General features: G+C 54.3%; 4 protein-coding genes across 4 annotated transcripts; 2 read left to right on the top strand and 2 right to left on the bottom strand.

Annotated features, from left to right (window-relative positions):
• Positions 1 to 33: 33 nt before the first annotated feature.
• Positions 34 to 2,031, bottom strand: GUITHDRAFT_158520 (hypothetical protein; the record flags this gene model as incomplete). The annotated part of the gene is made up of 11 exons (XM_005825208.1): positions 34 to 60; positions 110 to 286; positions 422 to 507; positions 554 to 626; positions 671 to 727; positions 923 to 1,027; positions 1,082 to 1,128; positions 1,181 to 1,260; positions 1,315 to 1,460; positions 1,556 to 1,690; positions 1,948 to 2,031. 11 exons carry the CDS (start codon positions 2,029 to 2,031, stop codon positions 34 to 36), a joined length of 1,017 nt encoding a protein of 338 aa, XP_005825265.1.
• Positions 2,032 to 3,411: 1,380 nt separating this feature from the next.
• On the top strand, positions 3,412 to 7,542 carry GUITHDRAFT_77343 (hypothetical protein; the record flags this gene model as incomplete). The annotated part of the gene is made up of 16 exons (XM_005825209.1): positions 3,412 to 3,685; positions 4,276 to 4,343; positions 4,666 to 4,740; positions 4,804 to 4,831; positions 4,885 to 4,941; positions 5,073 to 5,119; positions 5,168 to 5,251; positions 5,569 to 5,640; positions 5,686 to 5,738; positions 5,919 to 5,954; positions 5,999 to 6,090; positions 6,531 to 6,568; positions 6,841 to 6,936; positions 6,982 to 7,087; positions 7,220 to 7,296; positions 7,381 to 7,542. Coding segments are annotated over 16 exons (1,365 nt in total), but the record flags the coding sequence as incomplete, so codon positions are not given.
• A 962-nt stretch (positions 7,543 to 8,504) lies between these two features.
• Positions 8,505 to 9,736, bottom strand: GUITHDRAFT_165263 (hypothetical protein; the record flags this gene model as incomplete). The annotated part of the gene is made up of 5 exons (XM_005825210.1): positions 9,172 to 9,736; positions 9,047 to 9,103; positions 8,928 to 9,000; positions 8,770 to 8,861; positions 8,505 to 8,657 (listed from the first exon to the last, which is right to left on the bottom strand). Exons 1-5 carry the CDS (start codon positions 9,286 to 9,288, stop codon positions 8,505 to 8,507), a joined length of 492 nt encoding a protein of 163 aa, XP_005825267.1. The 5' UTR covers positions 9,289 to 9,736.
• A 3,137-nt stretch (positions 9,737 to 12,873) lies between these two features.
• On the top strand, positions 12,874 to 13,707 carry GUITHDRAFT_77317 (hypothetical protein; the record flags this gene model as incomplete). Its single annotated transcript, XM_005825211.1, has 1 exon — positions 12,874 to 13,707. A coding segment is annotated over one exon (834 nt), but the record flags the coding sequence as incomplete, so codon positions are not given.
• Positions 13,708 to 14,172: the final 465 nt, after the last annotated feature.

Here is a 14,172-nt window from a genome sequence, read left to right on the forward strand (position 1 = left end):
TCACCAGCCGGTCTGCCACAACCAAATCGATTTTCAGGCTCCAAGGTAATCTTTTGCCACCTGACGTGCAACAGTCAGCACAGGGACTGAAGCAGTACCAGCACTTCACCTTCTGGGCAAGGTCCGCCATTCTCTTGGAGTATCCCCACTCGTTGTCGTACCAGGCGTAGATCTTTACCATCTTGCCTTGTACCACCATGGTGCAGGCGGCGTCAACGATGGACGAGCGATCGTCGTTGATGTAGTCAGTCGAGACCAGCGGGCGTTCCTCGAACCCAAGGATGCCCTACAGACCGTGAGAAATACTCGATCACACCTGGTGCCTCCCATCCTCCTCCTCTCACTCTCCTCACTGTCTTCCCACTCTACCTCTGCGCACTTCTCCTCCTCCTCCTCCTCCTCCTCCTCATCTTCCTCCCACCTTGAGGGGCGCAGTCTCGGAGGCCTCCTTCAGGAGACGATTCACCTCCTCCACCGTCGTATCCCTGGCAACATCGAAGACACAGTCTGCGCCCTGCACGTCACGAGCATGCCACCAGCTAATGTTTCCCACCTGTGATGGAGCCGTTGCACAAGGGGACTCTGACTGCCAGCCCGTTGAGCTTCCCCTTCAGCTCGGGGAACACCTGGGCATGGCTTCAGGCCTGGTCCTCAAGAGCCGAGCCCAGACCTCAGCGATCGCCGTAGCAGAGCCTGTGGAGGTGGGGACAGGTTGACCATGCCTGATCTTCCTCTCCGAAGGTCCTAAGGGACCAGGTGAGGAGGATGGCAGCTGAAGAGAGGAGGGAGTGGAGCGAGAAGGAGGAGGAGGAGGAGGAGGAGGGAGGAAGGAGGGGAGAAGGAAGGAGGGAGGAGGAGGGAGAGGGAGGAGGAGGGAGAGGGGATGCCGGAAGTAGAATGGAATGGAGGGGGGAAATTCAACCTGCTTCTTGCCCGTGTCGCACATATCTACCAGGGTTTGGGTCCCGGTGACGTTGTGGACCGTAGTGATCATCCCCTTCTCGATTCCGATCTTCTCGTGGATGACCTGAAGGCCACATCTCACCTCCTCCCTTCCTCCTCCTCTCACCAGCTCCACAACCTTCACAACAGGAGCAAGGCAGTTGGTAGTGCACGACGCTGCCGTGCCTGGCGGGTAGGGACATGTTCAGACAAGGACGGGAGCAGCGGCGGGGGTTACAGATGACATGGTCCTTGGTCAGCTTGTCGTCGTTGACTCCCATCACAACATTGAGGACGGACGGTTCCTTCACAGGAGCACTTTGACACTTGACGTCAGCCCTTTTAACCGCCCACTGCCACATCTCCACTTACCTCACCACCACCCGCTTGACCCCGCAGTCGAGGTATGGCTGCAGGACTTTGGTGCTGAGAAAAGTCCCAGTGCACTCGAGCACGAGCTCGACGCCGAGCTCCTTCCATGGAACACCCTCGATGGTGGGCGATTCCGAGAAGGTGATCTTGGGTAGGAGGAGGAAAACAGCGAGTCACTCAGATGCCCCCCCCTCCCCCCTCCCCCCTCGCACGCTCCTCCTCCTCGCACGCTCCTCCTTACCACTTTGCCGTCGACGGTGAAGGACTTGCCATCGGCAGCCTCCCGGCATTCGTGATTCCATCGGCCATGAACAGAGTCGAACTGGAGCATGTAGGCAGATGTCTTCGCTCCTCCCTTGATCTCGTTGACATGAACCTGCGAACATAAAGCCATGAACGCGCATTTGCAGGAAGAGCTCGTAGAAGGAGAAGAGCAGAGGAGAGTGCGATGCGTGCAGGACGAAAGAGAAGCATATGAGATAGCTAGCACGATGACGGCAAAGAACGGAGGGGAGAGGATGAAGAGGAGAGCTGTGCAGCCCCCCCCCAAGAGGATCGATCGAGAAGTTGAGTCTACGACGGTTGGAACACTAACAACATGGCGCCGAGCAGCAGGGGCACAGCAGGACTCACGATCTCCAGTTCCTTCATGTCCCAGGCTGCCCTCATGGTCAGCCTCCCGATCCTTCCGAAGCCATTGATCCCTACTCGCACCATGCTGCCGCGGGACGTCTGTCGATGTTGGCGGAGGAAGGGGGTCCTGGGGGGAGGCGCTTGAGAACCCCTCAACAGGGTGGGGTACTTTAAAAATGACTTATTATATTAAAACTCACTTATTTCCAGATATGACTGTGACGTCGATTTCAGTGACCGTGCCACTATGCGGCCTCCCCGCGGGAGTCGGCGGACCTTCTGGACTCCGGGAGAACGGCCCGGCCAGCCGGGCTCCGCTACCGGCCCGGCGGGCCGGTCACCTCACTGGGAGTGTGGTGCCGAGGCTCAGCAACCGTCCAAAGCTCTCAGTGCAGGGGCAGCAGGGCCTCAGTGGCCGCCACAATGAGGCACTACCACTGAGAGCCGGGGTCGGCCCGGCCCGGCAGGATTCCCGGCCAAACGACGGGCCCGGCTGGCGCTTTACTGAAAATCAACTAGTGACTTGAAGCATCAAAGGGGCGTAGAGCATGCCGACGAGACGTAGACATAGAATCGATCGAAAAAGAGTCTTTTCATGTCTCGTTGGTGATGGGATGGGTGGGTAGGGTGGTCTTGTCCGTGATCAATCTAAATGTTTGTACCAGGGGGGGGGGCTGGATGACAGGAGGTAGGGGGTACGATTTGTACAGGGTGGGGGGGGGTGATAAGCTGACAAAGGACCGGTGGCTGAAGATTTCGAATCGTTCCGGTGGAAGTGTGCGAGGGGTGGTGAGCAAATAGAGGGGACGCGAAGGGGGTATACATCTAAAGGAAGGTCAGTACCACGTGATGAAGCAGATAGGGGGGTGGGGTGATGAAGGGGAAAGGTAGCAGAGGGATAGGGGTACTAGAAAAGGGGGTAGGGGTGGGTCGTACAAAGGGATGCAATGAACATCGAAAGGGAAGGAGTCGAGGACACGAGGGGCGGGGATGGGATGGCGAGGAGGGGAGGGGAGGGGAGGGGAGGGGAGGGGAGGGGAGGGGAGGGGAGGGGAGGGAGAACGAAGGAAGAGGAGGAGTGGAGTGGAGGGGGGGATCGGTGCAAACAGAGGGAGAGGTAGAGAGGTAGAGAGGTCTGAGACAGGGTTAAACAGGTGCACCAAGACACGGAGTTGAGGAAGGTATGCCACTTGGCAAAGGTTGAGAGAGGAGCGGGCGATACAGGAAGGGATCATTGTGATGGAATCGGACATGAATGTTTGAGGATTGGGTCTACTCGACAGAGGCATCCAAAGAATCCCATGGCGCGGGGAGATGGAGATGGAAGTTGGAACTGTGAGACTGATGAAACTTGCTGGCAGATTGACAGCGATGCCCGGTGATGAGAACCAAGACGATGACGTGACCATCCCAAGTCACTATGTGCCGTCGACACAGCAAGAGTATCCCTCCACAGAGAACTCGATGCAGCAGCAGGAGGGGAAGGAGAAGGGGAAGGAGGAAGGGAAGGAGGAAGGGAAGGAGGAGGCAAACAGGAAGGACGGGGAGCAGCACGTTGATGTGGAGGTGGTTGACTTAGATAAGAAGGCGGAGGAGAAGAAGAATCAGAGGAAGGCGCTGCTTCCTTTCGCCATCATCTCAGTCTCGTACCTTCTCTACACCATGACGGACGGGTCTGTGAGGATGATTGTCTTGCTCTATGCCTATACCAAGAAGTTCACGGCGATGGAAGTAGCAGGTGAGGAGGATTGTTTGCGCTGTATGATGCTCGTTATGACGATGATGCTCGTTATGACGATGATGCTCGTTATGACGATGATGCTCGTTATGACGATGATGATCGTTATGACGATGATGCTCGTTATGACGATGATGATCGTTATGACGATGATGCTCGTTATGACGATGATGCTCGTTATGACGATGATGCTCGTTATGACGATGATGCTCGTTATGACGATGATGATCGTTATGACGATGATGCTCGTTATGACGATGATGCTCGTTATGACGATGATGCTCGTTATGACGATGATGCTCGTTATGACGATGATGCTCGTTATGACGATGATGATCGTTATGACGATGATGCTCGTTATGACGATGATGCTCGTTATGACGATGATGCTCGTTATGACGATGATGATCGTTACGACGATGATGATCGTTATGACGATGATGACTGCGTCTGACAATGTCAACTCTACATTGTGATGTATCCCTCGATGATTTCAAGCACACGACATGTTGCAAGGGGATCATGTTGTGTTGTGTTTGATTGTGTTGACGCGCATGGCCGCATGAGATGTATGTAATCATGAGCTACAGTCATGTTCACCCTCTATGAGACGGCTGGAGTGGCCACGAACCTTTTAGCAGGGATAGCAGGAGCAAGGGTAACTAGCCTCTTCCCTTCTCTCTTTACTCACCCTCCTTCCCCTCTCCCTCATCCTCTCCTTCCCAATACGACCTCCCTCCCTCCCTCCCTCCCTCCCTCCCTCCCCACCTCCCTCCCTTCTACCCGCTCATCTTTCCTAACCCTCCCATCTTCCCACCTTCCCTTCTTACCTCCATCCTTCCTCTTTCTCATCAGATCACACTTTCCCCTCGCGGCCCCACCCCCTCCCCCCTCCCTCACGCTGCTTTCTCCGTCCGATGTTGCTGTTGCCCCTTGACAGCCTTTCCTGCAAGCGCTGCTCCTGACTTCTTCTCGTACAGTGGGGGATCAAGTGGACCCTCCTCGTGGGGCTGACGCTGCAGCTGATGGGGTTGGGGATGCTGTTTGGGTGGCAAGTGTGTAGATGTCATCTTCATCTCGGATCGTCACTGACTATCTTTTCTTTGCTGATGCAACAGAACAGTTGGAGCAAGACGACGGCAATCAGTATGGCTGCTGATCTCTCAGACTACTTGAGCTGACTGTTGTGTCCTCTTCAGTCTATGTGACCATCGCGCAAATGCTCTGTGGGATCGCCAAGGATTTGACCAAACTCGGTAGAGTTGTAGTTGTGTCTTGTGGTGGATGAGGTGGAGAAGATGAGAAGAAGTGAAGAGCGAGATGAGAGCGATGAAGGAGAAGAGGACATGGACTGAGCAAGTGATGATTGCGATACTGACGACATGAGCAGGTGGGAAAACGGTCACAAAGCTTGTGACACCGGAGGAGAAGCAGGTGGGAGGAGCGAGCTAGTGGACTCGAGCGAATGCTGATCATGCCCAGGGCTCTCTGTTCAAGCTCGTCTCCTACATCACGGGTTGGAAGAATTCCCTCAAGGGCGTTGGATACTTCATCGGTGAAAAGATTGTCATTTCCTCCTCCTCCACCTCCACCACCACCACCACCACCACCACCTTCTATCTCCTTCTCCACCACCTCCTCCTCCAACTCCTCTGTTGCCCTCGCTCTCCTTGTCCTCGTTTTCAGCACTTTACTTGCTTACCTCGTCCTGCTTATGCCTCCTCCTTCCCTTTCCCTTCCTCTTCCCCTTCTCTCTCCCTTCGCTGATCGCTGTTCGCACAGGTGCGGCATGTTTGGGTGCCAGCAACGAGTGGGGCTTTTACTTGGCACTAGGTCAGGAGGAGGAGGAGGAGGAGGAGGGGGAGGGGGAGGGGGAGGGGGAGGAGGAGGAGGAGGGTGACGGAGTAGCAGGTGTGAACGTCTTCATGATCTTGTGCGCGTACCCCTGGGCGATTGTGAGGAGGAAGGAGGAGCCTCTGTTGACGCTGACTCGGGGGCAGATCGGTCTTGACAGTAACCTCGGGACTGCAAAGACAAAGAATGTCACCCTGAGGTTGATCATGATGATGAAGATGTGTTGCTGGTTATGCTGGAGTGCGGGATGGTGATGGTGATGGTGATGGTGATGAAGAGGAAAAGAAGTTTTTTGTTGATGATGACGACGAAGGCCACGATGATGACGATGACGATGACGATGACTGTGACAATGAAAATAACAAATACGACATCTCAGGGACGCACTCTTCTCTGGCAACCACAATCTCAACTGGTTGGTTGAAGCAGGAGATGGAGTTTGAACTCACGCTGGCTCAGGCTCTCGTTCGCCCGTCTCTTCCTCTTTGCATCAAGGGACTTGTGGTTTGAAGTTCCTCTGCCGTTCTACCTCCGCGCTCCTGCTTGCTCGAGTAAGATTATGTGGAGGATAGAAAGGAGGAGGGGCGAGAAGGAGGAGAGGGGGAAGATACGATTGGTCAAGACCGAGTAGATGATGATGATGATGATGATGATGATGATGATGATGATGATGATGATGATGATGATGATGATGATGATGATGATGATGATGATGATGATGATGATGATGATGATGATGATGATGATGATGATGATGGATTTTGTCAATCATGAAACACGAATTATCCTAATGGGACCCTTAGAAACGAATCCTTTGTTGATTCACTCTCAGGCCTCAACGCTGTCTGTTCGGCAAATGTGACATGTGGCGGAGGAACCGAGTGCATTCTGGTGAGAGACTGCAATCGAGGTCGTCACGATGTGAAACTTTGCCCTTTCCTTCAGAATGGCGATCAAGGTGTCTGCCAGAATGTCAACTATGGTTGTGGAGGGCTGGGGCTGGCAAGGGTGACTGTGGGAGCATTTCTGGTAAGAAGGAGAGGATGAGAAGGTTGTCGTGGAGGTCAGAGAGGAGGAAAGAAGAACGAGAAAGTGCGGGAAGACGAGGAGAGAAACAGGATGGGAGCCAGAGAACGAGGAAGAGGTGGTACTGGAAGTAGACGAGGGAGGAAGGAGGGGAGGCAAGAGGGAAGGAAAGGGGGAAGGGGCACAGCAGGGTGGAGATGGGGCGGAGGCGAGAGAGGAGAAAAGACGAAAGGAGCAGGGAGGACAGATCTTCTCTTCTCCTGACCCTCCTTCAGGCCATCTACATCATCCTCTACGGTCAAATGCAAGCTTACACCCCGCAGCTAGTTCTCCGCCCCCTCAAGCAGTCTCCTCCGAACAAGTGGGTAGAGGTGAGCGCTCGAGATAGAGGGAGGAAGGTGATGACTTTGGGTCAGGTGCTGTGGGGCTACATCAACACTGTGCCTCCTCTCATCATGGCGATGATCACTCTGTTCGCTCCTGAGTTCCAGAATTACGAGTACAAGCCGGTGAGGAGGAGGGGTTCGTGCTGCTGCTGCTGCCGCCGCCGCCGCCATGGTTGTTGTTGATGTTGTTGTTCTTGATCTCTGCATTTCCGAAGGACTTGACGTGTGGAGCTGACCTTGCAAGTCGTTTCATGACCTTGGGCTGCAGATGTTATCTACGATGATTGTCGGGTTGTTGTCTTCGCACTGATCTTTGCCATCAACTCGTCCATCCACTCCTACCTGGTGATACACACTCTCTCCCATCCTCTCCTCTCCTCTCCTCTCCTCTCCTCTCCTCTCCCATGCCTCACCCAGCTCTTTTTCTAGGTGGTGCGCTATGCTGAAGGCAACAAGGTGGCCACTAGCGTTGGCTTCTACTACATGTCCAACGCTGCGGGAAGGCTCATGGGGACCCTTGTATCGGGAGCTCTCTACTCCTACATCGACCCCAACGACGTGTCCAAGGGTATCGGCGCTTGCTTCGTTGCTGGTGACCCTCCTCGCCTCCCGTCTCCTCTTGTCTTCCTCCCCTCTCCTCTCATCCTTTCTCCTCCCTCCCCCTCTTCTCCCCTTCCCTCCTCTTCTCTTCCTCTCCACTTCCTCTCCCCTCTCCTCTTCCATTCCTCTCCTCCTCCCCCTCCTCCTCTCCTCCCTTCCCCGTCCCTCTCTCTCCCACTCTCGTTTCCTCCCATCTCCTCTCCTCCCCTTCCCTTCGCCTCTCCTCCCCTCCCCTCTTCATGCTATCGTGCTCTCTGTGATGTCCTCCCAGGCGCCATTGCCAGCCTTCTCGCCACCATCATCACTTACAAGATCAGAGATGATGCCAACGGGTTGACCTGCGGCAGGTTGGAACTTGCCCTGCCCTTCTTCGCTTCTCTCCGTTTTCTGCCCCTCTCTCCTTTCCCCTTCATTCCTTTTCTCCTGCTCTTTTCCTCTTTTACCCTCTTGTCTCCTATCTTCTTTCTCCTCTCCTCTGCTCTCCTCTTCATTCCTGTTCTCCTGCTCCTCTTCTTCTACCGTCTTCTTTTCTTCTTTCTCCTCTGCTCTACTTTCTTGCATCTCATGCTTGCGCTTGTCTGCGGCACCATCCTCACTTCAGCCCTCCTCTTCTCCTTCTCTCCCTCGCTGCTTCCTCGTTTCTCCTCTCACATCAGTATCGCAGCTGCGTCATCGTCGCTGGAGAGTTTGAAGAATCGGATCAGCAGGGAGCGGAGGAATGACGTGAAACATGATCTCCTCGCCTCCCCTTTGCTCCGTCCACGTCATCGACTTCGTCCCCCTCCCTCTTTCTCTTCCTTCTCAGGCATGTCAAGTTATCATCCCCTCCCTCTTTCTCTTCCTTCTCAAGCATGTCAAGTCATCATCTATTTCACGTGTCTTTCTGTATATCTAAATCAAAGTATTTCATATATGTACACACGCACTTGCGTCAATCTCAGGGTCTTTAACATTTACATGTCCTCCTCCTTGGCCAGACGCATCACTGGCAGCATCGACACGCTCCTCTTCAGAGGCTCCAGCTCTTCATCGAACTCACGGCACTTGAGGGGACACAAACATCTGTCTCCTCCCTTGTGCTGCAAGCAGTGAACAGTCTGAAAGACCTGACGCAAAACCATCATCGTCGTCCCCCCTCTTCCCCCTCCGATGATGATGATGATGAGGAGGAGGAGGAGGAGGAGGAGGAGGAAATGATGATGAGGAGAAAGCACTCACTCTGTTGAATCCCCACTTGTTCTTCACCAACCCAACGCTCATGGAGGCGAAGTGAGGGCAGTAGGCGTCACAGTGGAGGCAAGGGTTCTCAACTGCAGTCGAAACAGCAAGGTTGAGAGACTGCCTCTTGACTCAAACAGCAAGCTCAAGGTCATTACATCCTCCTTTGCCTATCAGGGCCATGTCCTCGTCGTCTTCAATCACCCCGTTCGCGTTCGAGTGCTCTCCTGACTGGGAGGGGCGTCACAAGGCTGAGGATACAACAAGAGGACAGTACAAAGTAAACGCATCGGCATCCCTCCGAGCAGAACTTGAGGTCATTCCCGAAGACCACCTGAAGCGCAATGCTTTAGACCTCTCCTAGACCTCCCCTCCCCTCCCCTCCCCTCCTCGTCTCATCACCTGCTGTCCCTCCGATGCATGGATCTCCGCTTTGCACTCGGTGCAGATGTCAACACCATGGTGGAAAGTGGGTGCTGACGCATTTCTTCTGAAAGAATCATGAAAAATCTCGCTCATATTTTCCTGCCGGAAGCTGAAGATCCAAACCACATCAGTCTCTCACACGAACAAACATCATGATGGGCATCTGTTTTTGTAACAATCCTACACCACACCGACTGGATGGAACAAGAACAGCAAGTAATGTGAAAACTTCATGTTGTGTAGATATTACTAGCGAGTCATATGGACTATCACTATACGGATTGAACAACAACAGAAACGAATGTGAAGACTTTCACGCTGTGCAGATGTTCAACCAAATTTGAGCCGGTTCGGTACAAAATAGTTCAAAATGGTTTGGAAGATCCCCTCAAACAAGGCGTCTTCATCTCCTAACTATCTTTTTTATCTGCCGACTCTGCAATGATGCAACATCATCTGATCTATAGAACAATCAAAACACCCACAAGTCTGATGGCAGAACGTGTCTCCATGTTTTCCCTCAACGCATGTTTCCAGGTCTGATACAATGCCATCACCTCTTGACGCCTCATAATTGCACATCGGCCGACCAACACTGCTTACATAATGTCTAGTTTATCTCCATCTGTGCTGTTGACTTCGATTTTCTGCCGCTGCTCTATTCCTGCTTCCTGTATCGCGCAGCCAACTGGTGCCAAGTTCAGACTTTGCAGATTTGATTCCTGCGTGCTTCTCTTCAACGTCTTGGACCTGATCTGATCGGAAATCCTCTTCTCTCATATGATAAAATAATTTCTTTCCCTTCCTCTACCGTTTCTCCTCTCTATTCCTCCCATGACGCCCTTCCCACATTCCTGCCGCTCCTAAGCATTCGCATTCGTTCATCCCTATGAGTACCCCTACCCACTCCTAACCATATGACGTTCCCCGTTCACCCCACCCAATGATTTACGTGAAATGACCCCGTCCTTATACTACCTACACCCTCCATTACACCCCACCCTACCCCTCTTTTTTGGCCTTCATTCGATGCGACTGTCCGGCCTCCCCATATTGACCTCTAGAGAAGACCCACCCAACAAAATATCAGTACCCCTCCCTACAATACCAATATTCGTATGCAAGTACCCACCTTCATCTCCCCAAAGTACCCACCCTTTTCCACAAAGTTGTACCCCCCAAGTATTGTGCTACCAGCAAGTTAATCCCACTACCCCTACTCAATACCTTCCTGACACCAGGGGTATCTCACGTCATCTCCCTCACACGTCCCGAGGCAGCCTAGAACCTGCCTAGGACCCAGCCAGAGTCATTGGCTACGGTATGCTGCTATGACCCTCGCTAAAAATTCAAATATGTGTGGGTCATATAGTAAAACGATAAGGAGCTAGGACGGATGCTGAATTCCTAGGACCAGCCTATGGCATCTGAGAGCCTATCTCACCCTCTTTCTTTGCACCTCTCCATCCTCTCCATGAATTTGATTGACCCCCTCTCCCAGCCACTTCCTACCCAAGTACCCCCCTTTTCAACAGTTCGTACCCAACTTTTTCCACCCTTCTCTCGGTCAATCAGTATATGACCCACCCACCCATTGCCTGTCCCCTCCGGGATCTTACATGAAAGAACACTCGTTCGGGGATATAAATAAAAATGATTTCTTTCTTCAAAAACAATATACTGTTACTAAAACATTGTAAGTTTGAAAATCCTTATGTGTTACGGCCCCGTCAGTCGCAAGATCTGCGAAAGAATCTTCTTTCGCAGGAGATTCCTTAAGATCAGTCATCAAGGTATCTCGAGATGCGTCCGCCCATTGAACGACCACAAATAACAACGCTTCCATACTCTATTCAGTTTGACGGTACCCACCCACTGGCTGCCGATGACACCTACGACGAGATGTACCCGGTCCTTCATTACATTTATTTAGTATAACCCCACGGGTACTTGACCACCGTGCCCCTTCAGGAAGACACCCGTTGTTTCAACTCCCAATTAGGCGACTCGGAGGCGAGTGTCACAGGGATTCACAGGAGGAGGGCCAGGTTAACCAGAGATCACAGACTACTTTTCAACTTTTTAGTGTGAGCCGCCCGGCCGGTTGCGGCGGCCGCGGGGCCGGGGCAACGGGATCGCCGGCGGCCCGGACTCGGCCGGCGGACTCAGCATCGACCGTCCGACCGTGACCGAACCCGGCGCCCGCCGGCGGCCCGCCACGGTGTCACTGTGGGCGTGATTGTCATCCGGTACCGTATTTTTAACTTAAAGCTTTGAGTACACTCGACTCCGCGCGATCGCTATTTACTCACAGAGTCAGAGTACTAAAGGGCTTGAAAGTCACCCGGGCAAACAAAAAGCCGCGGAGCCGCTGAGCCGTGGCGCCGGGCCGCGACCGTCGGACTCCGGAGGCTCACCACTCAGCGGCTGTCCACATTTACTCAAAGCCCCTAACTTGAGTTAAGCTGTCCAGTGACGGGAGTCGGAGCCGACCGAACCGGGTGACTCGTGACTCACTCAGCGGCCGCCGCCGGCGGCGCCGCAGCAGCCCGCCGCGCCGGTGCCGCCGCTGAGGCCAGCAAACCCGCCGGCGGCTGGGCCGCGGGTGGCAGTCCGGTGACCCGCCGGTGGCACAAGCCTAACTGAAGTTCCGAATTCTTTTCAGGAGTTACTAGTCACCGTCACAGTCGGCCCCGGAGCCTGTGACTCCGAGGCGGGCTGCCACCGAATCAGTGCCGCATCGGTTTAGGCTACGCCACGGGTCCGAGTCCGCCGGCCCCCGGGCCCCGGCCCGCGACCCGGCCCGGCCGCGGCGGCGCTGCAATCTACTCAATGTTAAGTTAAAAATCTGTACGAGGACGACTACGCCGCCCCGCAGAACCATAATCTCTTTACTCAAAGTTAAGTTAAAAATCAGAACCAGCTGTATGATTGAGGGGTGGTAGGGGTGATAAACTGACTAGTAGGGTAGGGTGGTGCGTTTTGAATAGAATAGCATAAAAGATGGGGTGATACTATGTAAAAATGGGGGTACATATTATGAGTAGGGGGTAGTATAACTAGGGGTAGGGGTACAGGACATCCTGGGGCAAGGGGTTTTTGGAGTGTAGGCACAGAGGGCAGCGAGGGAGCAGGAGGAGCAGGAGGAGCAGGAGCAGGAGCAGGAGCAGGAGCAGGAGCAAGGAGAGGAGGATACTTCATCCAAGTTGAAACACTCTCGTTGTCCAGGATGATGAGTTCGGGAAATCTCATGGGAGAGTGGAGGCATACAAGAGAATTTCTTTCCTCCCTCTAAGGTACAAAACGAGTACCTCGTGATCTTGTCGCAAACAGAACAGAGCTGCGGAGTCCCCTTTGTTGTTTCTCGATTGCATTGCACCAAAACTAGAGTTTGCAGGTTGGCAACGCTGTCTTCTTCAGAGCATGTGGCGATATTTCTCGTTCAGCTACAGCAGGGGGGTGCTCGGGTTGCAGAGAAATTTCACAAGATCGCTCGGAGCACGCTTTCGCCCTGGCTCCTCTCCCTCCAGCAGGTTTAGACGATTTGCCATGTTTGTCGGCAGTAGGGTGCCGCTCAAGAAGAACGCCGCTGCTGTGCTGTGCGGGGCTGCTGTTGGCGCTGCATTTTATGCATGCTGCCCACTCCGGTGCGACTCGACGGCATTCAGAGATAGTTTCATGCAGCTGGAGCGGCAAGAGGATCGGTTCCAGCTCCTCGTGAAGCTGGGATCAGGCGGGCAGGGAGAGGTGTATAAGGCCTACGACAAGGTGCTGAAGAAGAACGTCGCGGTGAAGGTAACGCCCAAAAGGCATCCGGGCATGAAGGACGAAGAGTGGCAGGAGCGAGCGGTGAGGTCGCTGCGATCAGAGGCGAGGTTGATGGAGAGGATAGGATCACACAAGAGCCTCATCGCGATCGAGGGCATGTGCGAGACGGAGGATGCCTGGTTCACGGTGATGACGCTGGCGGACGGAGGAGCGTTGTTTGATCACGTTGTGCGGCATGGGGAGCTGTCGGAGGCGCTGGCGAGCGACTACATGCTGCAAATTACGAGCGCGATCCTCCACCTGCACAGGAGGAAGTTCGTCCACGGGGACGTGAAGCCTGAGAACATCCTGCTGTGCTCCTCCGACCCGACCTCCAACGTGAAGCTGTGCGACTTCGGGATGGCGAGGGAGGAGGGGGGAGAGTTTGAGGTGGAGGTAGACAGGGGAACTTTCGACTTCTGGGCTCCTGAGATCATCAAGAGGAAGCCTTGCTCCTCCTCCATCGACATGTGGGCCCTTGGCGTTGTCCTCTTCATCATGCTGTGCGGGTCCCACCCGTTCGACCCCACGGCCTCCTGCTCGGACTCGGAGATCCTGTCCAACATCTGCGAGGGGAGGTTGGACCGGAGCAACGACGTGTGGCCGCTGCTCTCCTTGTCCTGCAAGAGCTTTATAGAGGCCCTGCTCCACCCTGACCCGGAGAAGAGAATGAGTGCTGAGGAGGCGCTGCAGCATCCTTGGATGGTGGACCAGGCGACGACGGAGGCGCTGCCGATCCTGCAGCAGCAGAGGCTGCAGGGGTACCAGGCGCTGAGCAGGTTGAGGAGGACAGTGAAGTCCCTCCAGCTCGATGTTGACTCGCTCTTCAACCGTTTTGCGCGAGAGGCAGGAGGTCGATCAGGAGCAGGAGCAGGAGCAGGAGCAGGAGCAGGAGCAGGGGAGGAGGAAATGGAGGTAGAGCAACTTGGAGAGGTATTTGCTGCTCTGGGCATCAAGCTGAGCAAGGATGCACTGGAGGCTGTGAAGGAGATAGGAGATCTGGACTGCAACGGAAAGATCTCGAGGACGGAGTTCTCGCAGATGTTGAGGATGAAGTCGAAGCAGGAGAGCGCAGAATGGCACGAGGACCAAGTGGTGCAGGTACGAGTGCTCCCTTCTCTTTCCCTTCCTTTCCCCTCTCCTCCCCGCCTCTCCCTCGCCCTCTCCTCT

The sequence above is a fragment of the Guillardia theta genome, assembly GCF_000315625.1.
Source record: "Guillardia theta CCMP2712 unplaced genomic scaffold GUITHscaffold_86, whole genome shotgun sequence".
Classification (NCBI taxonomy): domain Eukaryota; class Cryptophyceae; order Pyrenomonadales; family Geminigeraceae; genus Guillardia; species Guillardia theta.